Source organism: Macaca nemestrina, chromosome 5 (assembly GCF_043159975.1).
Source record: "Macaca nemestrina isolate mMacNem1 chromosome 5, mMacNem.hap1, whole genome shotgun sequence".
NCBI classification, from domain to species: domain Eukaryota; kingdom Metazoa; phylum Chordata; class Mammalia; order Primates; family Cercopithecidae; genus Macaca; species Macaca nemestrina.
Genome location: NC_092129.1, coordinates 139,756,016 through 139,780,949, shown reverse-complemented (window position 1 = coordinate 139,780,949; position 24,934 = coordinate 139,756,016). Strand labels below are relative to the sequence as shown.

Genomic DNA, 24,934 nt, shown 5'->3' with positions numbered 1-24,934 from the left:
GGTTCATTAGTCAAAGTTAAGTTTTAGAACTATTTGTACTCAGTCACAAAAATCATTTTTCTTTTTTTTTTTTTCTGTTGTTGTCGTGGAAAAGTGTGAATTTGTTATTAAGCATTTGATTTTCTGTGTCCTTAAGTACTTCCTAAAGATGAAGCAAAATTTTAATCTGGCAATTACGAAAAAGAAATATTTTAGCTCTGAAGGATTTAGTAGATTCTGTTAGATTAGGGAGGCCTTACAGACTGACTTGACTTAAAGAGGACGCGTCACTCGCTGTCAGTGTGGTGTGGGCTTTATTTGCTTAAATACCTTCATTTGTATAGTATGTCTCACTTGAAATTGCTTTGTATACATTTTGTAAAAATATTTATAAAATGTTTTGTAAAAAAAAAAAAAGTATAACAAATTGCAGTTTATTTTGTTATGTTGGATAAATACTGTTAAAAGAAACCAGTCAGTAACTATATTGTTAATCCATGGTTAGGAAATGTTTAGTTGGAGATTACAAAATGAAACAACCATTGCAATACAGCCAAAGATTTGGGAAAATGTGCAACTGTGATTGTCTTGATTTTGCAAATAGGAATGGCTGCTTTTCCCAGAGGAGAAGGGTAAGTGTTCAATGGGAATTCTATTTTAATAAATTTACCATTACCAAAATCAATTTACCCCAGTTAGGGAAGGGATAGGATTTTAATTGTTTGGTCTTTCCAAACAGTTACAAATTAATGAAGCTGGTCAGTGAGGAGGTTTGGTCCTGTACACCTTTGGCCTCCATCCCTACTCCTGTCACATAGATCCTTAGCTATGGAAGGAAAAGTGGGGGTCATGTGAAAAGTCAGGTAAGTGAGCCTCACTCTGCAGGAGATTTTCTTCAGTTGTTGTGTTTATTTTGTTTCTGCAAGGACAAGGAGAAAGCTAAGTGATAAAAGATTTCACATAAGACATAGTCCAGAATTAACATGTTTCTCTTTGGATTCAACATATTTGACCAAATTTTGTATTAAAAAATAACTCTGGCTGGGCACAGTGGCTCACGCCTGTAATCCCAGCACTTTGGGAGGCCGAGGCGTGTGGATCACGAAGTCAGGAGATCAAGACCATCCTGGCTAACACGGTGAAATCCGGTCTCTACTAAAAATACAAAAAATTAGCCAGGTGTGGTGGCGGGCGCCTGTAGTCCCAGCTACTCGGGAGGCTGATGCAGGAGAATGGCGAGAACCCGGGAGGCGGAACTTGCAGTGAGCCGAGATCGCACCACTGCACTCTAGCCTGGGTGACAGAGTGAGACTCCGACTCAAAAATAATAATAGTAATAAATAAAATAACTCTATAACCTTATGTGTAAAATCAGCCCCATGAGGCCCTTTTGAATTCCTGCCCTCACAAGTGTTTTTCCACCCAAATTGTTAGGGAAGCTTCTAGAGATGAAATGTATTTCTGGGAACAAATTGTTCTTTAGGGCCTAGAATCTACACTTGTACTCATTTATGGTTTAATTAGATTCTCCCCTGTGCCCTAACAGCAGTAGGAAATGAAGATTCAGCAGTAATCAGTACATAAATAGAAAGTCATTCTCTAAAAAGATTTTTAAAAGGCAACAAAGAAAGTCATTCTCAAATACCTAACAGAATGATATGAAGGGATCTATCTACTGATGTCATGTACAGTGTCACCCTGATGTCAAGCTTCTCTTCTTGCTAAGGATAAATGTGTGTCCAGAATGACATTTTTGTCCCTCTTCAGGCCATTTACAATGGGAGTGCCCCGGGATTGAAGAGTTAAAAGGAAGGATCAGCCGGGTGCAGTGGCTCTAATGCCAGCACTTTGGGAGGCCGAGGTGGGTGTATCACCTGAGGTTGGGAGTTTGACACCAGCCTGACCAACATGGAGAAACCCCGTCTCTACTAAAAATTCAAAATTAGCCGGGCGTGGTGGCGCATGGCTGTAATCCCAGCTATTCGGGAGGCTGAGGCAGGGGAATCACTTGAACCCGGGGAGAGGCAGGGGTTGTGGTGAGCCAAGATCGCGCCATTGCACTCCATCCTGGGCAACAAGAGCGAAACTCCATCAAAAAAAAAAAAAAAAGGGAAGGAAGGATCATCTGGTTGCTAGGTTAGGATCTGTCTCTATTCCCTGGAGGCATACCTGGAGGAAAAACAGGCATCTTCTCTTAGGATGGTTAAAGCCCACAGCTGTGTGTATGGGAGGACACATTCTAGGAAAGAGGCCCTAGCACTTCCTGATGCAGAGAAAGTTCCAAGTTAATTACTGGGGGAAAGGTAAGGGAAAATAAAGAAACCTTTACAGTGTGGGGGAACTGGAACAGCATTGCTCAGGCAGGGCTCTAGCTGTGCTGTTCTGAAAGGGCTAGGCCCTGGGATTCAGGGTCATGCCCTGCTTGCAGCCTTGTGTGTGCTCTCCAAGACAGAGGAGGACCTGTTGGGTATCCAGCTGAAAATGATAATCACTAACCAACAATATTACTTGAGCAGTTGACTGTTGGCAGACACTGTGCTAGACATTGGGATATACAGATAATTCAGGCATGCTTTCTGCTTTCAAGGGGCTCACAGTATACAGGGGGAGCAACACACAAATATACATTACATTTGGGAACTGACTGGAGTGCAGGAGAGAAGAAAATGGGATGCTATAATGTTTCTGGGCTGGGCATGTGGCTCATGCCTGTAATCCCAATGCTTTGGGAGTCTGAGGCAGGAGGAGTGCTTGAGGCCAGGAGTTCAAGAGAAGCCTGGGCAGCACAGTGAGACCTATCTGCAGAAAAAATAAAAATTAGCCAGGCATGGTGGCATATGCGTGTAGGCCAGGAGGCTGAGGCCAGAGGATTGCTTGAGCCAAGTTCAAGGCTGCAGTGAGCCATGATCATGCCACTGGACTCCAGCCTGGGTCACAGAACAAGACCCTGTCTCAAAAAATAAAATTCTTCTGGACCGCCACGATAAATTGCACAGAGAGCTATAATTTACATTTCCATGCCCTGGTTCTTAGTATTTTCCTGAGTTATACTTGAGAAAAAAATATGATACTTTCCGTAGTAACAAAGATAAAAGACTTTAATTTTTTATTTTTATTTTTTCCGAGATAGAGTTTCCCTCTTGTTGCCCAGGCTGTGTGCAGTGCAATGGTGTGATCTCGACTCATCGCAACCTCTGCATCCCAGGTTCAAGCGATTCTCCTGCTTCAACCTCCCGAGTAGCTGGAATTACAGGCGCCTGCCACCATGCCCGCTAATTTTGTATTTATAATAGAGATGGGGTTTCTCCATGTTGGTCAGGCTGGTCTCGAACTCCCAACCTCAGGTGATCGGGCTGCCTTGGCTTCCCAAACTGCTGAGATTACAGGCCTCAGCCACCGCGCCAAGACTTTTGTAATTAAATTGTTAATTATATAGAGAAATCTGTTTCAGTATATTCACAAATAGCAGGAGCACATACGTAGTATAAAGTGGATTCTGTAATAGGAATTGCCTGTCTACACTGCTGCAGGTAAAAGACCTTTATAAGAAACCCAGGCCGGGGGCCGGGCGCGGTGGCTCAAGCCTGTAATCCCAGCACTTTGGGAGGCCGAGGCGGGCGGATCACAAGGTCAGGAGATCGAGACCACAGTGAAACCCCGTCTCTACTAAAAATACAAAAAATTAGCCGGGCGCGGTGGCGGGCGCCTGTAGTCCCAGCTACTCAGGAGGCTGAGGCAGGAGAATGGCGGGAACCCGGGAGGCGGAGCTTGCAGTGAGCCGAGATCGCGCCACTGCACTTCAGCCTGGGCAACAGCGTGAGACTCCGTCTCAAAAAAAAAAAAAAAAAAAAAAAGAAACCCAGGCCGTGTGTGGTGGCTCACGCCTGTAGCCCCAGCACGTTGGAAGGCTGAGGCAGGTGGATTACCTGAGGTCAGGAGTTTGAGACCAGCCTGACCAATATGGTGAAACCCTGTCTCTACTAAAATTACAAAAATTAGCCAGGCGTGGTGCACCTGTAGTCCCAGCTACTCAGGAGGCTGAGACAGGAGAACTGATTGAACCAGAAAGGCGGAGGTTGCAGTGAGCCAAGACCACATCACTGCACTCCAGCCTGGGCGACAGAGCGAGACTCCATCTCAAAAAAAAAGAAACTCTAATCTGTATTACTCTTGGGTATGTGCTGGATCTGACCTTTGAAACCAATTGCAAAGGCAAGAAGATCCTTGGGAAAAAATTACTTCTATGACAGTCAAGGAAAGCAGTGCAACTGGGTGGGCAGAAAGTGCCTTTGGCAGCAGAATGTGGAAATGGGTTCTGGTACCTCATCTATCACATAATCATGTATCTTCATACAACTTAACTCTCAGTCACCGTGTCCTTGCCCATCAACTAGGAAGACTGGTCTCGGCCCTCTACTTCTTAGGGTGTAAAATGTTTTGTTACTAAGGGCGGGCACGGTGGCTCACACCTGTAATCCCAGCACTTAGGGATGCTGAGAGGCGGGCGGATCACCTGAGGTCAGGAGTTAGAGACAACCCTGGCAAACAAGGTGAAACCCTTCTCTGCAAAAAAAAAAAAAAAATTATCCAGGCATGTTGGTGGGTGCCTGTAATCCCAGCTAATCAGGAGGCTGAGGCTGGACTATTGCTTGAACCTGGGAGATGGAGATTGCAGTGAGCCAAGATCGTGCCACTGCACTCCAGCCTGAGTGACAGAGCAAGACTCTCTCAAAAAAAAAAAAAAAAAAAAAAAAAAAAAAAAAAAAAGTGTTACTGAAGACATGCAGACAGTAAAAAGAGCGGGGCCGGGCACAGTGGCTGACGCCTGTAATCCCAGCAGTTTGGGAAGCTGAGGCGGGCAGATCACCTGAGGTCAGGAGTTCAAGACCAGCCTGCCCAACATGGCGAAACCCCGTCTTACTAAAAATACAAAAAATTATCTGGGCATGATGGCACATGCCTGTAGTCCCAGCTACTCGGGAGGCTGAGACAGGAGAACCACTTGAACCTGGGAGGTGGAGGCTGTAGTGAGCCAAAATTGTGCCACTGCACTCCAGCCTGGCTGACAGAGCAAGACTCCATCTCAAAAAAAAAAAAAAAAAAAAAAAAAAAACACAGAAAAAGAGACCGGGTGCGGTGGCTCACACTTGTAATCCCAGTACTTTGGGAGGCCAAGGCAGGCAGATCACCTAAGGTTGGGAGTTCGAGACCAGCCTGACCAACATGGAGAAACCCTATCTCTACTAAAAATACAAAATTAGCCGAGCGTGGTGGCACATGCCTGTAATCTCAGCTACTTGGGAGGCTGAGGCAGGAGAATCGCTTGAACCCAGGAGGCGGAGGTTGTGGTAAACCAATATCATGCCATTGCACTCCAGCTTAGGCAACAAGAGCAAAACTCCATCTCAAAAAAAAAAAAAAAAAAAGTAAAAAGAGCCATATTCCATTATCCCTAAATAATTCAGAAGTTTGGGTTTGTCTGTTTTGCTTTTAGTCTTACCTGCTACATACTTTCACCTTCCTACCCCAGCTTTCTTGTCGATCCTCAAGCTTGAGGCTGCTGCCCCTTACCTGTTCTCTCCCTTTCCTTCCCACTTTTGCTTCCTTATGCCTGTTTTTCATCAGGATCAAAAGCTGTTGTTCACGTGGTCTGCCTTAACTCCAGGTTCATCCACTGCTCTCAGACTAACCTCTTTCCTACCTGGTTCCCGATAACCCCTTGTCACTCTCAGAACACAAGCAAAGCTTGAAGCACAATGAAGCTGACTGCAAACAGTGTCTTAATCCAAGAAAGAGGATGGAGCAGATGGGAAATTGCCGATAGAGTTCCCCTTAGGGTGTGTTGGGTGTGGCAGCTTTCCCTTAAGTAAAAGTAGGATTCCAAATAATCCAGAAGTGCAGAGAATACTGAAATAAATTATGCACAGACATGTTAGGAAAGAGATTCTGGTACCAATTCAGAGAGAACCACAAAAATCCAATTACTTACAGATCTTTTTTTTTATTTTTTTACTTTCTATTTTATTTTATTTTATTTTTTTCTGAAACAAGTTCTGGCTCTGTCACCCAGGCTGGAGTGCAGTGGTGCGATCTCTGTTCACTGTAACCTCCACCTCCCAGCCTCAACCCATCCTCCCATCTCAGCCTCCCAAGTAGCATGACGACAGGTGCACACCACCATGCCCATCTAATTTATATATAGATATAGATTTTTTTTCTTTTTTCTTTTTTCTTTTTTTTTTCTGAGACGGAGTTTCACTCTGTCGCCCAGGCTGGAGTGCAATGGTGCGATCTCGGTTCACTGCAACCTCCACCTCCCCAGGTTCAAGCGATTCTCCTGCCTCAGCCTCCCAAGTAGCTGTGATTACAGGCATGTGCCACCATGCCCAGCTAACTGTTGTATTTTTAGTAGAAACGGGGTTTCACCATTTTGGCCAGGCTGGTCTCGGACTCCTGAGCTCGTGATCCGCACGCTTTGGCCTCCCAAAGTGTGGGATTACAGGTGTGAGCCACCGCGCCCAGCCTTTTTTTTCTTTCTTGAGACGGAGTCTCTCTCTGTCACCTAGGCTGGAGTGCAGTGGTGTGATCTTGGCTTACTGAAACCTCTGCCTCCCAGATTCAAGCAGTTCTCCTGCCTTAGCCTCCGGAGTAGCTGGGACTCCAGGCACATGCCACCATGCCCAGCTAACTGTTGTATTTTTAGTAGAAACGGGGTTTCACCATGTTAGCCAGGATGGTCTCGGACTCCTGACCTCATGATCTGCCCGCCTTGGCTTCCCAAAGTTCTGGGATTATAGGCGTGAGCCACCATGCCGGGCCAAGATTTTTTTTTTTTTTTTTTTTTTTCCTGAGATGGAGTCACTCTGTCACCCAGGCTGGAGTGCAGTGGTGCAATCTCGACTCACTGGAACCTCCATCTCCCAGGTTCAAGCAATTCTCCTGCCTCAGCCTCCTGAGTAGCTGGGATTACAGGCACCCACCACCACACCCAAATAATTTTTGTATTTTTTTAGCAGATACGAGATTTCATCATGTTGGCCAGGCTTGTCTCAAACTCCTGAACTCAAGTGATCCACCCACCTCGGCCTCCCAAAGTGCTGGCATTACAGGTGTGAGTCGCCTTGCCTGGCCATGTCTGTCTGTCTATCTGTCTATTTATCTACCTATCTAACTACTGAGACAGGGTCTCACTCCGGTTGCCCAGGTTGGAGTGCAATGACAAGATCTGGCTCACTACAGCCTTGCCCTTCCAGGCTAAAACGATCCTCCCATCTCAGCCTCTCAAGTAGCTGAGACTACAGGTGTGCACCACCACGCTCGGCTAATTTTTTGTATTTTTAGTAGAAACAGGGTTTTGCCATGTTGCTCAGGCTGGTCTCAAATTCCTGGTCTCAAGTGATCCACCTGCCTCGGCCTCCCAAAGTGCTGTGATTACAGGTTTGAGTCACCACACCCAGCCTAATTTTTATATTTGTTGTAGAGACGTGGTTTCACCATGTTGCCCAGGCAGGTCTCAAATTTGTGAGCTCAAGTGATCTGCCCAACTGGGCCTCCCAAAGTGCTGGGATTACAGACGTCAGCCACCAACCTGGCTCAGAGCTTTTTCTTAAACTAATTCCTACGTGGTAAACAAAGGGCATATCACAAAGTAGAAGTTTTCCTCCGATTCCAGACCCTACTACCATTTCCCAAAAAGACCACCATCAGCACTTTTTCATATATGCTTCCAAAATTGTTACATACAAATATACCTATAATTGGCCGGGCGCTGTGGCTCACGCTTGTAATACCAGCACTTTGGGAGGCTGAGGCAGGTGAACACCTGAGGTCAGGACTTCGAAACCAGCCTGGCCAACATGGTGAAACCCTGTCTCTACTAAAAATACAAAAATTACCCAGGCGTGGTAGCGGGCACCTGTAATCCCAGCTACTCGGGAGGCTAAGGCAGGAGAATGGCTTGAACCCAGGAGGCAGAGGTTGCAGTGAGCCGAGATCGTGCCACTGCACTCCAGCCTGGATGACAGAGCGAGACTCTAAAAAAAAAAAAAAAAAGAAAAGAAAAACAATCTGGGGATTGGGCACGGTGGCTCATGCCTGTAATCCCAGCCCTTTGGGAGGCCAAGGCAGGCGGATCACGAGGTCAAGAAATTGAGACCATCCTGGCCAACATGGTGAAACCCCATCTCTACTAAAAATACAAAAATTAGCCGGGCATAGTGATGTGCACCTGTAGTCCCAGCTACTACTTCAGAGGCTGAGTCCAGAGAATTGCTTGAACCCGGGTGGCAGAGGTTGCAGTAGGCCGAGATAGTACTACTCTACTCCAGCCTGGCGACAGAGTGAGATTCCATCTCAAAAACCCAAACACACACACACACACACACACACACACACACACACACACACAAAATCTGGGAACATTTTTTACACCCTATTCTGTATCCCAAATGTTTGGGAGTATTACAATCAGGATTATTTGGTTGTAAACAACAGAAAATTATTCTAGTTAACCAACATAAAGGGATTTTGTAAGGAGAATAAGAATTAAAGAAAACATTGAAGAACCCACCAGGCTTGAGAAGAATAGAGACAAAGAAACTCTAGGAGGTCTTCTTAGGTGGAAATCCTTAAGTTTTGCCCCCAACTGGGTGCAGTGGCTCATACCTGTAATCCCAGCACTTTGGGAGGCCAAGGTGGGCAGATCACTTGAGGTCAGGAGTTCAAGACCAGTCTGGCCAATATGGTGAAACCCGTCTTTACTAAAAATACAAAAATTAGCCAGGTGTGGTGGCACATGCCTGTAGTCCCAGCTACTTGGGAGGCTGAGGCACGAGAATTGCTTGAACCCGAGAGGCAGAGGTTGCAGTAAGCCAAGATTATACCATTGCACTCCAGCCTGGGCGACAGAGCAAGACTTTGTCTCAAAAAAAAAAAAAAAAAGTCTTGTCTCAAATCTCATACTTTGTGCCATCATCACTCTGCTCAAAATTCAAAATCACAGAGAAATTTAGCATCTCATACCCACTCCCAATAGGGTGATTAAAAGAATTGAAAAGATCTTCCAAAGACTACTTTACTTTAAGTATTAGAGGGAAACGTTCGGATTTGGTATCCTCCCAACAGCCGCCCAACTGTACATGATGAAGAAGAGATAAGTTCACAAGAGGATTGGAATTTTTTTTTTTTTTTTTTTTTTTTTTGAGACAGGGTCTCACTCTGTCACCCAGGCTGGAGTGCAGCAATTCTTGTGCCTCAGCCTCCCAAGTAGCTGGGATTACAGGTATGCACCATCACACCCAGCTAATTTTTGTATTTTTAGTAGAGATGGGGTTTCACCATGATGGTCAGACTGGTTTTGAACTTCTGGCCTCAGGTGATCTGCCTGCCTCAGCCTCTCAAAGTGCTGGGATTACAGGCATGAGCCACCACACCCGACCTCAGTAACCTCACTTTGAAAAAAAGATCTAGGACACATGCTCAATGCTCAGTAAACACATATTCAGTTAATGAATAATTGTTTAAGAGTGGGGCTCTTTTCTTTCTCCCTGTGTCAGTCTGGTGGAGTAATGGCGTTGGCGCTGAGAATAAGTATTCTCCTAGCACCATCTGCTGGCAGTAGAAAACCATTTCCTGAATCCTGGCCTCGATCCCATTCAGCCTTGCAGTACTGGTTTTTTGGGGGTTGTTTTGAGACAGATTCTGGCTCTGTTGCCCAGGCTGGAGTACAGTGGCATAATCTCGGCTCACTGCAACCTCTGCTTCCCAGGTTCAAGCAATTATCGTGCCTCAGCCTCCCAAGTAGCTGGGACTACAGGCATATGCCACCATGCTCGGCTAATTTTTATATTTTTAGTAGAGACAGGGTTTTGCCATGTTGCTGAGGGTGGTCTTGAACTCCTGAGCTCAAGTGATCTGCCCGCCTCAGCCTCCCAAAGTGCTGGGATTACAGGTGTGAGCCATCGGGGCCCGGCTGGAGTATTGTTAACCCTAAAATTCCTCCTCCCTTTAATATTATTGATACCACAGACTCTACCTTTTATCCATAGACAGGAAAAATCACAAAACATTTAACTTTTTGCTTTTTTGTTTACTATTTAGTGAATGTCTTACACTTTGATGACCCTTGTATTTTGCCTCTTTACAAAGACACACGGTGAGGTGCTGAAAGAGAATGAGCCTCCCTCTTTCAGTGTGTGACCCTGAATACTGGGTTGTCCTGACACTTATTCATCAGAAAGTGACCTGTGCCCATGGCAGTCTTTCCGGTTGGACTAGTTACATGGCAACACGAAGCCTTTAGCTGCCACCAGTATCAGTATCAATAGTGCCAAAATCGAGAAATTGGTGCTAGACCCTTAGGATCAGTGATGAGCAAGCAGTCATGGTTCCTGCCCTCCTAGTATCGTGTGGAAGAAATATTAAATATATAATAATGTCCTGAGGGAAACCAGACACTAGAGTCTTACTAGTCAGCCCATAGACCAGTAGCACCAGTGTCATTCTGAAGCCTGTTAAAAATGCACAATATTGGCCGGGCGCGGTTGCTCACGCCTGTAATCCCAGCACTTTGAGAGGCCGAGGCGGGCGGATCACAAGGTCAGGAGATCGAAACCATCCTGGCTAACACGGTGAAACCCCGTCTCTACGAAAAATTAAAAAAATTAGCCAGGTATGGTGGTGGGCGCCTGTAGTCCCAGCTGCTCGGGAGGCTGAGGCAGGAGAATGGCGTGAACCCGGGACACAGAGCTTGCAGAGAGCCGAGATCATGCCACTGCACTCCAGCCTGGGGGACAAAGCAAGACTCCATCTCAAAAAAAAAAAAAAATGCAGAGTATCAACTCCCCACCCGGCTTCCTGAATAAAAATCTGTATTTTAGTAAAATCTTCAGATGACTCCTATTCACTATTAATGCTTGAGAAGCGCTGCTCTGGAGGTTTGCAGAGATAAGACTTGTGTTGTTTTCAGGATTTTTAATTTAAAAAAATTATTTTTTTTATTTTTTTGAGACACTCTCGCTCTGTCGCCCAGGCTGGAGTACAGTGGCACAAACTGGGCTCATGCAGCCTCCGCCTCCCGGGACTTTAGGCGCGAGCCACCACGCCCAGCTAATTTTTTGTATTTTTAGTAGAGACGGGGTTTCACCATCTTGGCCAGGCTGGTCTCCAACTCCTGACCTCAAGTGATCCACCTGCTTCGGCCTCCCAAAGTGCTGGGATTACAGGTGAAAGCCATCGGCTCTGGCCTACTTTTTCAGGATTTTATATAGACCGGGAGGGAAGAACGCATATTCCAGGTGATGACAGCTGTATAAGGGTTTTATTTTCATTCCTTTTTTTTTTTTTTTTTTTGAGACGGAGTCTTGCTCTGTCGCCATGTTGGCCAGGCTGGTCTCGAACTCCTGACCTAAGGTGATCCTCCCGCCTTGGCCTCCTAAAGTGCTGGGATTACAGGCGTGAGCCACCGCGCCCGGTCTGTATAACAGTTTTAGATGGCAAGGAAGCAAGTTGTAGTTTTCGGTCCAGCAGTAATAGTAACAAACATAGTGCTGACAGACACTGCTAAACGCTTTACGCTTTATATAATCTCCTGTAATCCTCGTAACGCCATTAGGTAGACCTATTATTACTGTATACCCATTTTATGGGTAATGAAGCCGCAGTACAGACGGGTTAAATAACGTCTTCAAGGATCCATCGACGGAGCCAAGCTGACGGAATCGCAGCTACCTGTTTTACCACTCTAAGTCCTCAACAAACACTTGCACCTACATGTGAGAGCCAAAACCATAGCCTCCAAATTTTTCCACAGAGCGAAAAGGTTTCGCGCAATTTGTCTGTCTTCCTCCTCAGAGACGCACAGAGCCGCGCCGGAAGTGCGGCGCCTTCGCTAGAGCGGACGCCACAGGTGCATTCTGGGAAGCACTTTATTGTCCACAGCCAAGCTGCTTGTGATGAAACTGTAACTTACAAAAAAAAAGGGCTGGGTTTTGAAAATGATACAGGCTCTAAAAACCCTGGAAGCGCTGCAACTTTTGGCAGGAATCGGGGTTAGCATGACCTCAGCGGCTCACTGCGGCTAAGTGAACGCTGACTGTCTGGGTCCTCCAGCGTGAGTTAGAACAGACATCTCTATGGTCAAGGAAACAGCGAGTGCTGTCTTCCCCATGTGTTGGGGTTGCGCATGATCAGTAGCTGCACCACTAGAAAGATGGCGGAGCAAGAGTGAGTGGGGCTCTGAATATCTGGAATTGGGTGTTGAGTATCTGGTGCCATCCACGGTGTTTATGCCTCGGTGGAGGATTCTTGTGGGCTCTAGGAATAGAAAAAGCCACAGTTTACAAAGGGTGGGGATGAGGAGCCGTAGCGCTGTGGCGGAGGAGGGAGGAGACCGCGGTCAATTTCGGGTTATCTAGAGAGGCGAGGATTGACTTCAGGCAGCGGGCTGGAGTGCCACAGTTGAATTCACCCAGCCTGACAAGTATTAACCCTGCAGATAGGTCTGCACCCACCCCATCCCCATGGGGTTTTACTAGATTCGTCGCTGCTATTGCCTGTGAAGAGCTGTGGCAGTGAAAATCCTGTTAACTTACAGGAATGCAGAGGCTAAAGGGTTCATTACTTTTCGAGGCATTGGGGATGAGTGAATATTAGGGGTACATTTGGAGGCCTGGAGTCAGAAACCGCAGGTTTCAGGGGAATCTTTCTTCAGACACTTGAAAACAGTAATGTTCCCTGAAACCCAGGATATTGACTTGGTTTGGAAATCCATTGAATGTTCGTTTTCTTTGTTGTTGTTTTTTTTTGTTTTGTTTTGAGACGGAGTCTTGCTATGTCGCCCAGGCTGGAGTGCAGTGTCGCAGTCTCGGCTCACTGCAACCTCCGCCTCCCGGATTCAAGCGATTCTCCTGCTATAGCCTCCGGAGTAGCTGAGATTACGGGCGTGCGCCACCCCGCCAAGCTGATTTTTTATTTTTGGTAGAAACGGGGGTTTCACCATGTTGGTCAGGCTGGTCTCGAACTCCTGACCTCAGGTGATTCCCCCCCCCACCTCGGCCCCCCAGAATGCTGGGGTTATAGGCTTGAGCCACCGCGCCCAGCCAAGTGTTCGTTTTCTAAATGTTATTTCTGATCTCAATTTTCTGCATCAGGCAAAGAAAAATCCCTTTGGTTCCAGAAAATCTGCTGAAAAAGAGGAAGGCTTATCAAGCCCTCAAAGCCACCCAGGCAAAGCAGGCACTTTTGGCAAAGAAGGAGGTAATGGTGGGGAACCAAGATAAAGTAATTAGAATTTGTATTAGGTGATTTTTATCCAGCATGTGTTGGACTACATTTGGTATTTACGAGCTCCCCGCAACAGTTTGACAAACCAGGTATAGTTGTCTCTCAGTGTCCTTAGGGGGTTGGTTCCAGGACTCCCACAGATGCCTAAATCTGAGACTGCTGAAGTGCCTTATATAAAATGGTTGTAGTATTTGCATATAATCTGTACTCCTTCCGCCTATGTAATTTAAATTCTCTCTGGATTACCTAATAGCTTTTTTTTTTTTTTTTTTTTTTTTTTTTTTTTTTTGAGGCAAGAGTCTCACTGTGTTCTGGAGTGCAGTGACACAGTCTCGACTCACTGCAACCTCTGCCTACTGGGCTCAAGCAATTCTCCTGCCTCAGTCAACCAAGTAGCTAGGATTACAGGCATGTGACTAATTTTAGCTAAATTAGCCACCACACTCGGCTAATTTTTTTTTTTTTTTAATTTAATTTAATTTAATTTTGTTTTGTTTTTGAGACAGAGTCTCACCTGTCTCCCAGGCTGGAGTACAGTGATGTGATCTCGGCTTTCCACAACCTCCACCTCCCGGGTTCAAGCGATTCTCCTGCGCCAACCTCCCAAGTAGCTGGGATTACAAGGATGTGCCACCATGCCCTGCTAATTTTTGTATTTTTAGTAGAGACGAGGTTTCACCATGTTGACCAGGCTGGTCTGGAACTCATGGACTCAAGTGATCTACCCACCTCGGCCTCCCAAAGTGCTGTGATTACTGGCATCAGCCACCCCACATGGCCACCGGCTAATTTTTGTATTTTTAGTAGAGATGTTTTAACATGTTGGCCATGCTGGTCTCAAACTCCTGGCCTCGAGTGATCCACCCACTGGCCTCTCAAAGTGCTGGGATTATAGACCTGAGCCATCCTGCCTGGCCTGGGTTACTGATAGCTAATACAGTGTACATAATGTATTTTTAAAATTTGTATTACTTTTTACTGTTTTTTTTTTTTTTTTTTTCATTTTTTTCCCCTGAATGTTTTTTCTTTTTTTTTTTTCTTTTTTTTTTTTTTTAAGAAGTCAGCGGGGCACAGTGGCTCATGCCTGTAATCCCAATACTTTGGGAGGCCGAGGCAGGTGGATTACTTGAGGTCAGGAGTTCAAGACCAGCCTGGCCAACATGGTGAAACCACATCTCTACTACAAATACAAAACATTAGACTGGCACTGTGGCATGTGCCTGTAATCCTAGCTACTCAGGAAGCGAGGCAGAAGAATCGCTTGAACCCAGGAGGCGGAGGTTGCAGTGAGCCAAGATTGTGCCACTGCACTCCAGCCTGAGTGACAGAGCGAGACCCTGTCTCAAAAAAAAAAAAAAAAGTGGGGTCTTTGGCCGGGTATGGTGGGTCACGCTTGTTATCCCAGCACTTTGGGAGACTGAGGCAGGTGGATCACCTGAAGTCAGGAGTTCAAGACCAACCTGGCCAACAAGGTGACCCTATCTCTACTAAAAATATAAAAATTAGCCAGGTGTGGTGGCACATACCTGTAATCCCAGCTACCTGGGAGGCTGAGGCAGGAAAATTGCTTGAACGCAGGAGGCAGAGGTTGCAGTGAGCTGAGATCGCATCACTGCACTCCAGCCTGGGTGACAGAGCGAGACTCCATCTCAAAAAAAAAAAAAGAGGAGTGAGGTATTCTGTTACCCAGACTAAGTGCAGTGGCAGGATCATAGCTCATTGCAGCCTTGAATTCCTGGGTTCAAGAGAACCTCCTGCCTCAGTCTCCTGAGTAGCTGGGACTACAGGTGAGCCACTGTGTATGTGCTCCTCAGAAGTATTTTCCATCTGGGGTTGGTTGAATCACAGATGCAGAGCACCAAGTGTATATGGTGTATGTCGTCCTTTAGCAAATATTTAACACCTGCAGGCAAATGCTGGCATTGAGTTTAAGGAAGCTTGTTAGTAAGCATTGATTAATATCATGCAAACTAATTTTTTGTTTGTTAATTATTTTTCCCAGTAATTCCCAAGTTTACTCAACTCCACCTTTACTTTGGTTTCTCATTTTTCCCTTATATGAAAATAGAGAATATTGCTTTGCTCTGCATTGTAGAACACGGGGAAATAAGCTCTATCAGTTGTCACTCATGAATTACTGTTCTAAAAGTAAAAATGTATGGAGGCACAAGATGATAATGATGGTCTGTCTTCTCTGTAGCAGAGGAAAGGAAAAGGGCTCAGGTTTAAGCGACTGGAATCATTCCTACATGATTCCTGGCGGCAGAAACGTGACAAGGTGCGTCTCAGACGACTAGAAGTGAAACCTCATGCCTTGGAATTGCCAGACAAACATTCCTTGGCCTTTGTTGTACGCATCGAAAGGTAAGGAACTGGTGTCTTTCTAATTGCATGAGGCTGGGGCAAACCGTTGCTTAAGCTTTAGACCCCTTTCTAGGGAGATGGTAAGCCCCAAGCCACTCAGCCAAGTCATGCTAGGATGTCAGGGTAGAGCACAATTTAGTCTGCAATATTTGGAAGACCTTAGACAGATAGACTTGAAAATAAGTGCTCACTAGGGAGAAGGGGTTGAGGACACCCTCTCTAAAGCAGGAACTTCTACCTGAGACCTGAAAGATGTGAAAGGCGTTCACCAGTGTTGGGAGACTTTCCAGGCATATGTGCTGAAGTCCTGAGGTGGGGAAAGCAAGGCATCATTCTAGGAACTGAAACAAGGCTGAGTGGATGAAGCATATTCAGTGAAGGGGAGACATTTTTCCTCAGTTAGTGGAATTTTCGCAACCCCCTGCCCACCTCATGTGCAACTCTACTTGCTCTTTCCCCTACCCAATCACCCAAACCAGAAACCTGTGACTTTTGCATATTTTTATGAGCTCTGTCCTTTGTAGCCTTCTACCACTGCTCGTATTTTTCCTAAACTATTGTATTAACCTTCCTCCTGGATTTCCTTGCCTCTAGTGTCATACTGTGATCTACCCCATACACTGCCCTTGGTGATTGTCAGAAAGAAATCTGGTCTTGTCTCTTCTACTTAAAATCTTCAGTAGCTTTTACTGCCCGTAAAAGCATATCCAGCTTCCTTAGCTGGACATGCGTAGACCTGCATACCACCACTCCCTCAGCCCCTGAAACACACACAAGTTCAGGGACTGTCTCTGTGTTTCCATAGCATTCCAGGCATTGCTCCACATCATGAAAGGATTGGTTTTCATAACTCCCTCCCACTAAACTGAGCTCTTTAAGGCACAGTCTCTGTGTCTTACTCCAGATTACCCAGTGTAGTGACCTCGCATGTTGTGCTTGCTGGACTGACATAAACTGGAGGGAGTCTGTCTGACTTCTGTTGCTGTTCATTTCAGGATTGATGGCGTGAGTTTATTGGTGCAGAGAACCATTGCAAGACTTCGCCTAAAGAAAATTTTTAGTGGTGTCTTTGTAAAAGTCACCCCCCAGAACCTAAAAATGCTGCGTATAGTGGAACCTTATGTGACCTGGGGGTGAGTGAGGTTTTCCATGTGAATTCACATTAGATTTCTATTTGAGTGTGTCAGGCTGCACCGGGTATTGCTCTCCAGGGCTCATGTTGCTGTAGAAGGGACATTTTGCTGTGACCTCAGCCAGCCTGAAATCAGTGGGTAGCTGTAACAACCATGGGACACGGGGTAGGTAGGGGTCTTAAGAGTACCATGGGGCCGGGCGCGGTGGCTCAAGCCTGTAATCCCAGCACTTTGGGAGGCCGAGGCGGGTGGATCACGAGGTCAGGAGATCGAGACTATCCTGGCTAACATGGTGAAACCCCGTCTCTACTAAAAATACAAAAAACTAGCCGGGCGCGGTGGCGGGCGCCTGTAGTCTCAGCTACTTGGGAGGCTGAGGCGGGAGAATGGCGTGAACCCGGGAGGCGGAGCTTGCAGTGAGCCGAGATCACGCCACTGCACTCCAGCCTGGGAGACACAGCGAGGCTCCGTCTCAAAAAAAAAAAAAAAAAAAAAAAAGAGTACCATGGTAGGGCTGGTGCCGTCGTAGGCTAAGGCTGGGTCAAGGAGAGATCAGTTCTTGGAAGTCTTAAAGCAGAGCTAAAGGCAGTGCTTGTATAAGAGTAGTAGTCCTGGCTGGCCATGGTGGCTCGTGCCTGTAATCCCAGCACTTTGGGAGGCTGAGGCGGGTGGATCACAAGGTCAGGAGATTGAGACCATCCTGGCCAACATGGTGAAACCCCTGTCTCTGCTAATAAATACAAAAAAAAATTAGCCAGGCCTGGTGGTGTGTGCCTGTAGTCCCAGCTACTCGGGAGACTGAGGCAGGGGAATTGCTTGAAGCCAGGAGGCGGAGGTTGCAGTGAGCTGAGAGAGATTGCGCCACTGCAATCCAGCACGGCGACAGAGCAAGACTCCATCTCAAAAAAAAAAAGGCCGGGCGCAGTGGATCACAAGGTCAGGAGATCGAGACCATCCTGGCTAACATGGTGAAACCCCGTCTCTACTAAAAATACAAAAAAAATTAGCCAGGCATGGTGGCGGGCGCCTGTAGTCCCAGCTACTCAGGAGGCTGAGGCAGGAGAATGGTGTGAACCCGGGAGGTGGAGCTTACAGTGAACCGAGATTGCACCACTACCCTCCAGCCTGGGCGACTGAGCAAGACTCCGTCTCAAAAAAAAAAAAAAAAAAAAAGAGTAGTATTCCTCAAACATTGAAACCCAACAAAAACTTGGGATTTCATCTCCAACTCTTGCACTATCTTGAGTTAGAGGGTCACCTAAGGCCAGAGTCCTAGCCCCTGAGCTAAGCTAGGACATTGTTTCTGTTTTGTTTTTGTTGGTGATATTTTCCCTGGTGAACATTTATATCCATAAATTTAAATTTCTAATTATGTAAGTGGGATCACTTCGGTTCTTTATTAGGAATATTTCCAAGCATTTCAGCTGGAATGTGATTGCAGAACACTTGCTCGTTGGGAGAAGTGGGTGTGTGGGAGAATCTCTCCAACCTCTCCTCAGCCAGGCTGCAGGACTGGTATGTAGTGTGCCAGGTGCTGGTGAAAACTGTGCTTTATTTTCCCACATAGATTTCCAAATCTGAAGTCTGTCCGAGAACTCATTTTGAAACGTGGACAAGCCAAGGTCAAGAATAAGACCATCCCTCTGACAGACAACACAGTGATTGAGGAGCACCTGGGTGAGTGCTACAGCTTAGGGTCATCTGGGGCAGAAAGCCAGGGTCTTTGAAGCTTTGTGAGATTCAGGTTGTGTTCTTGGGGTCCCAAGAGTCTGCCAGAGTGCCCAGCTTAGTATATGCTGGATACATGTTGATAAAGGAATCTGTGCTTTTGTGTTTCTTAGGGAAGTTTGGCGTCATTTGCTTGGAAGACCTCATTCATGAAATTGCCTTCCCAGGGAAGCATTTCCAGGAGATCTCATGGTTCTTGCGCCCTTTCCACCTCTCAGTGGCCCGACATGCTACCAAAAATAGAGTGGGCTTCCTCAAGGAGATGGGCACACCTGGCTATCGGGGTGAACGCATCAATCAGCTCATCCGCCAGCTGAACTAGACCCAGGTGAGGCAGGGCTGAAAATTGCCCTTTGGTTGACTTTCGATGGGCCATGCCTTGCCACTTTACAAATTCTTTTTGCATTTACTAGTATTTAAGAGTAACCTTGAGATTGGAAGGAGAAAGGAGGCTGGTACAAATAGATAGAGACCTGCTGGGATCAATGAATGCCTGATTAGGACATGGAGCTATGCATAGCCTGAGTTATAGGCTTAAAGATGTCGAGTAACTAAAAACTATTGCTGGCCGGGCGCGGTGCTCATGCTTGTAATCCCAGCACTTCGGGAGGCCAAGGCAGGCAGACCATGAGGTCAGGAGATTGAGACCATCCTGGCCAACATGGTGAAACCCTGTCTCTACTAAAAATACAAAAATTAGGTGGGTGTGGTGGCACATGCCTGTAGTCTCAGCTACTCAGGAGGCTGAGGCAGGAGAATCACTTGAACCTAGGAGGCAGAGATTGCAGTGAGCCAGGATCACACCACTGCACTCCAGCGTGGGCGACAGAGCAAGACTCTGTCTCAAAAAAAAAAAAAAAAAACTGTACTGCTGCGGTCATTTAGATGGAAATGGGGAAAGACCAATAATAATAACTGATTTCAAAAAGGACTTGAAGATGTGAATCATCTGTTTTGCTGAAGAAATCTTAACTCTGAAATTACTTTTTATTGCTGTTGTTATTGCTTTTAGGTGTCAAACTGCGGTAAATTTTTATCAATGAAGTGGAAGCATGTGTTTAATTGTTTTGGGAATTTTTATCAAGTATCTTCAGAGAAGATTATTTCCTGCTTTATCTTCAAAAACTGGAAAGGAAGGGTCAAAGAAAAGACAGTAGCTGGCCAGGCGTGATGGCTCACGCCTGTAATCCCAACACTTTGGGAGGCTGAAGCGGGCAGATCACCTGAGGTTGGGGGTTCGAGACCAGCCCGACCAACGTGGAGAAATGCCGTCTCTAGTAAAAATACAAAAATTAGCCGGGCATAGTGGCATATGCCTGTAATCCCAGCTACTCGGGAGGCTGAGGCAGGAGACTTGCCAGGCGGAGGTTGCGGTGAGCCAAGATCACGCCCTTGCACTCTAGCCTGGGCAACAAGCGAAACTCTGTCTCAAAGAAAAGAAAAGACAATAGCTTATGTTCATGGCAAGCATCTCTCATCACACTCCAGTTCCAAAGAAAAATTCCAGTGTTTTCTACATTGGGTACTGCATCGTCTGAAATCAGCACATTCCATGGAGGAAGGAGTCCTACTTTGTTGCATCTGTCTTAGGGTTTAATGTTGGTAAATGAGTCACTCTAGCATTTGTACAAGGCTCCCTAAGACTCCTGCAGCAGTTGACCAAGCCCAAAGACGTAATTGAATCTGGAGAGTCCTAGGGCCTTGTTTTGAAAAAGACTTGAAATACACATAGGAAGAAAGGCATACAAATAAATGTTCACTTGTCTCTGCTGTGAGTCTATGTTCCAACTTTTCAGTGATGGCTTTGAGAGCTCTCAAACTTGACTGGCTCTAAGTGTATCTGGAGGCTTTTGTATCCTAACCTGAAACTGGCTTAGTACTTTTTCCTAAAAGCTCAGGATTTGAGAATGAGGACCCCTCCGCCAGGAAAACATGTTTACACTGAAAATTTTGCTTGCAGTTCTAGGGTGTTTTTTTTTTTTTTTGAGACGGAGTCTCGCTCTGTCGCCCAGGCTGGAGTGCAGTGGCCAGATCTCAGCTCACTGCAAGCTCCGCCTCCCGGGTTTACGCCATTCTCCTGCCTCAGCCTCCTCAGTAGCTGGGACTACAGGCGCCCGCCACCTCGCCCGGCTAGTTTTTTTGTATTTTTTTAGTAGAGAAGGGGTTTCACCGTGTTAGCCAGGATGGTCTCGATCTCCTGACCTCGTGATCCGCCCGTCTCGGCCTCCCAAAGTGCTGGGATTACAGGCTTGAGCCACCGCGCCCGGCTCTAGGGTGTTTCGACCCTTCTCAGATAGCTGTGCACCTTATGGGTTTTGTTTTTCTCTGTTTTGAGACAGTCTCACTCTGTTGCCCAGGCTGGAGTGCCGTGGCGTGATCTTGGCTCATTGCAGCCTCCACCTCCTGGGTTCAAGTGATTCTGCCTCAGCCCCTCGATCAGCTGGGATTACATGCATGTACCACCATGGCCGGCTAATTTTTGTATTTTTAGTAGAGAGGGAGACAGAGTTGCACCAGTTGACCAGGCTAGTCTCCTGACCTCAAGTGATCCACAAGCCTGGGCCTCCCAAAGTGCTGGGGTTACAGGAGTGAGCAACCGCGCCCGGCCCTTGTGTACTTTATGCGAGGAAGTCCTGCTCTTAATCGGGATCGGTCATGCAGGCCCTAATCTTGCTACTCTGGTTCCATGTCCTATGGAAGAACAAAGTTTACCAAGATAGACTTTTCCCTTCATGGTGGCATAGTGTTACCCCCTGCACCATCTCTAACTCAGAAATCCCCACCATTTCTTCCCCTGGGCTTCAGGATAGAATTACCTGGTTTCTCTGATGATCAGCACACTTTCTTTTTTTTTTTTTTTTTTTGAGACGGAGTCTCACGCTGTTGCCCAGGCTGGAGTGCAGTGGCGCGATCTCGGCTCACTGCAAGCTCCGCCTCCCGGGTTCACGCCATTCTCCTGCCTCAGCCTCCTGAGTAGCTGGGACTACAGGCGCCCGCCACCGTGCCCGGCTAATTTTTTGTATTTTTAGTAGAGACGGGGTTTCACTGTGGTCTCGATCTCCTGACCTTGTGATCCGCCCGCCTCGGCCTCCCAAAGTGCTGGGATTACAGGCTTGAGCCACCGCGCCCAGCCAGCACACTTTCTTCAAACCCAAATCAGGAAGGAATGAACAATTTTGTTTGGCATGGATGAAATTAGCACTGTTTGGCTCGGTAGGCCCCAGACAGGCAGGCAGCTTAATTTTTTCCTTGTGTATTCTAGTCTTCAGAAGTATTGCCTTTTGTACTGCTGGTAGTGACATAGTAGATAGTAGACCAGTAACTGGGCATCTGGGGATTTTAATCCTGCAAACAGTGGATCTGATACTGATTGTGTTTTTCATTAGTGTCCACCCCAAGTGGGTCTTCCTGCTACTCCCTTCACTTAGTTGCCCCTCACTTGCCATCTGAGCAATTGGCAAGGATGTGCCAGGCCTAGGTTGAACTTGGAAACATGTTTGACCATTCTGTTCCCTGGTCCTTTCAGATCAGTTTGGCTGCAATTTTGGCTCCTGGGACCCTCAAGCATAGCTGGGAAATCAAGTTAGAGGTGTAACTGCCTTAAAACGTGCCAGCTTAGGCTGGGCGTGGTGGCTTACGCCTATAATCCCAGTACTTTGGGAGGATGAAGCAGGCGGATCACCCGAGATCAGGAGTTTGAGACCAGCCTGACGAATATGGAGAAACTCTGTCTGTACTAAAAATACAAAATTAGCTGGGTGAGGTGGCACGTGCTTGTAATCCCAGCTACTTGGGAGGCTGAGGCAGGAGAATTGCTTGCACCCAGGGAGGCGGAGGTTGCAGTGAGCCAGGATCAGGCCATTGCGCTCTAACCTAGGCAACAAAAGCAAAACTCTGTCTCAGAAAAAAAAAGTACCAGCGTATGAGGTAACTAGATTGGTTCTCTCCAGAGGTAACCTGTCAAGAAGAGATGCTGTAGATGTTACTCTTATACTGTAAAACATTGTGAAATCGGATTACTTTAAAATGATGTATTACAAAGTTATGGAAAAAAGCAGTTGTGACTATGGAATCCCAAGGCTTATATCCCAGCTCTGTCTTACACTAAATATGAGTACAGTGTTTCCACTCTGTCCGTAAAATGGGAGCTAATACCCTCCAACCTGTGTGCCTGACATGATGGCTAAAAGGATTAAGCAAAACAAGAGTTTGTAATTTACTCTGTCAGAGCAAACTGCTGGTAAATAAAAGGGAGTAAGTTGACTAAAAATAAATTTAAAAAAAAAATTCTGATAAAACAAGTTTGTAATTTATAATTGTATACAAATAAAAGATGTTACAAAAATTGTGCACTTCTATATATGTACCATGACACTAATTCGTTGAACAAGTTGTGAGACAATCCTTATTTCTGAGAAAAGGTAGACCTGTTACATCATCTGTGGGTTAGGGTATGTTCATGTCAGCACATACTAGGTATGTTCTAGCTTTTATAGAGAAAGTAAAATCTAGTGTTGACTAAGTAGGTGCACTGAGCCAGGTAGCCTGTTTAACATAAAAGGACTGATTTCAGGGTGGCTGTGGGAGCCTTTCCAATGCTCTAAGTCTCTAGCCCCTTGCCTGATCCAGCTGATTCCAAGAGCCATGATTTTATTCTTTCTTGGTTGGCTTTTTAAAATGCTTTGGGCTTTCCTTTAACGTATCTTCAAAATCATTGTGGGGCCAAATTAATCATAAAACCTTTTGTTACATATTTTATTACATATAAGGACTGAAACAGGATTTTTCTTAACTGTATCACGGTCCAGAAATGCAAATGCAAAACCCCCATAGTGGCTGCAGGAGCAAGTCCAGTTGAGACAGGTCAGGACCAAAGCATAAAAGATGAGTAACTGAATGGCATACGGGGTCCTGTAGCCACGCCCTCCAGATCGCCGCCGCAAAGGACCTGGAACCTCAGGAGCCCGCTGTGTGTCATGAAGAAGGTGCAGTCGCTGCCTCAGCCAAGCCAGGCTCCGCCGGGGCCGTTCCTATCCTGTGGGTCGGAGGAGGAAGGGACTCAGCCAGTGCCGTGGCCTCCCAGGGCTTGGGCCTCCGCGGGAGCCGGGACGCTGTGGGTTCGCCGTGTATCGCCGCGATGTGGAGTCTCTCCAGACCCGGGAGCTCCCGGCCCTGCTGGACCAGCTGCAGGAGCTGCGCCAGGGTAACCGAAGCCGGGGCCGAGCAGCGGGGACTGCGAGGACGCTCCATGTCATGTCGGGTCGCGAAGCCTGACCCGCCTGCAGTTCGGGGAAGCGAGCACTTCCGGGCGGAATGGATGCAACCACCACCGGGGGACGGGGGAAGGAAAGGGAGGCTGTAGACCGTACCAAGCCGGCCCAGAACTGGGGGAGCATTTGAGAACTCTGACCAGCGCCCTGCAGAAACGCTTTAGAAGCGTCCACGATTTAGCCAAACCAGAGTGCCCACCGTACCCGCCAAAGAAGAAGGGACGGACGCGCCAAAACTTGAAGGCTAGCATAGGACAGAACATGCCTGCGGACGCGCTGCTGCGGGCAAAAAGACCCATACATGCATTGGCACCGCGCACATGCCCATTTTCATGCATAACCACGGGAGCGCATGCAAGGATTCCGATACAAGGCATGGCGGAGGACAATCCCCATCCTAGGCTCCACAGCACGGGACAAAGCCTAACTGGAGTTGTTCCCAGGGGCCTCAGGAGTGACACCACCACCAAGCCACGCCACTCTCTTAGTTATTATTATTATTATTATTTTTTTTTTTTTTTTTTTTTTTTTTTTTTTTTTTTTTTTGAGACGGAGTCTCGCTCTGTAGCCCAGGCTGGAGTGCAGTGGCCGGATCTCAGCTCACTGCAAGCTCCGCCTCCCGGGTTTACGCCATTCTCCGGCCTCAGCCTCCCGAGTAGCTGGGACTACAGGCACCCGCCACCTCGCCCGGCTAGTTTTTTTTTGTATTTCTTAGTAGAGACGGGGTTTCACCGTGTTAGCCAGGATGGTCTCGATCTCCTGACCTCGTGATCCGCCCGTCTCGGCCTCCCAAAGTGCTGGGATTACAGGCTTGAGTCTCTTAGTTATTATTATTGTTTTGTTTTGTATTGTGTTGTGTTGTTTTAGACGGAGTCTCACGGTCTGTTGCCCAGGCTGGAGTGCAGCGGTGAGATCTCAGTGCACTGCAACCTCCTCCTCCTGGGTTCAAGCAATCCTCAGGGTCCCTAGTGCCTCAGCCTCCCTAGTAGTTGGGGGTACAGGTATATGCCACCAAGCCCAGCTAATTTTTGTGTTTTTAGTAGAGACAGGGTTTCGCCATGTTGGCTAGGCTGGTCTCGAACTCCTGACCTCAAGTGATCCACCCACCTCAGCCTTCCAAAGTGCTGGGATTACAGGTGTGAGCCACCGCACCCAGCCAGAGCCTCACCACCCTCTTCA

The 24,934-nt window shown here is 46.9% G+C and overlaps 2 protein-coding genes across 3 annotated transcripts; one reads left to right on the top strand and one right to left on the bottom strand.

The window, feature by feature from the left end:
• Positions 1–12,049: 12,049 nt before the first annotated feature.
• Positions 12,050–20,250, top strand: LOC105489595 (ribosomal protein L7 like 1). Of its 2 annotated transcripts, XM_071097030.1 has the most exons (7): positions 12,050–12,201; positions 13,128–13,233; positions 15,461–15,624; positions 16,620–16,757; positions 18,325–18,434; positions 18,599–18,813; positions 19,498–20,250. In XM_071097030.1, exons 1-6 carry the CDS (start codon positions 12,161–12,163, stop codon positions 18,805–18,807), a joined length of 768 nt encoding a protein of 255 aa, XP_070953131.1. In that variant the 5' UTR covers positions 12,050–12,160; the 3' UTR covers positions 18,808–18,813; positions 19,498–20,250. The 2 variants fall into 2 exon arrangements, with proteins under 2 accessions (XP_070953131.1, XP_070953132.1); XM_071097031.1 differs by lacking the exon at positions 13,128–13,233 and having other exon boundaries at positions 12,184–12,201.
• Positions 20,251–23,441: 3,191 nt separating this feature from the next.
• On the bottom strand, positions 23,442–23,798 carry PEX39 (peroxisomal biogenesis factor 39). The gene is given in 1 exon segment (XM_024795334.2): positions 23,442–23,798. A coding segment is annotated over 1 exon segment (294 nt). The 5' UTR covers positions 23,736–23,798.
• Positions 23,799–24,934: the final 1,136 nt, after the last annotated feature.

Bases quoted from the DNA above. Each gene is read 5' to 3' on its own strand.
- LOC105489595 (XM_071097030.1), top strand. From the start codon at position 12,161: ATGATCAGTAGCTGCACCACTAGAAAGATGGCGGAGCAAGA. The intron at 13,234-15,460 runs GTAATGGTGGGG...TCTTCTCTGTAG, and splicing joins CACTTTTGGCAAAGAAGGAG to CAGAGGAAAGGAAAAGGGCT. The intron at 18,435-18,598 runs GTGAGTGCTACA...TGTGTTTCTTAG, and splicing joins AGTGATTGAGGAGCACCTGG to GGAAGTTTGGCGTCATTTGC.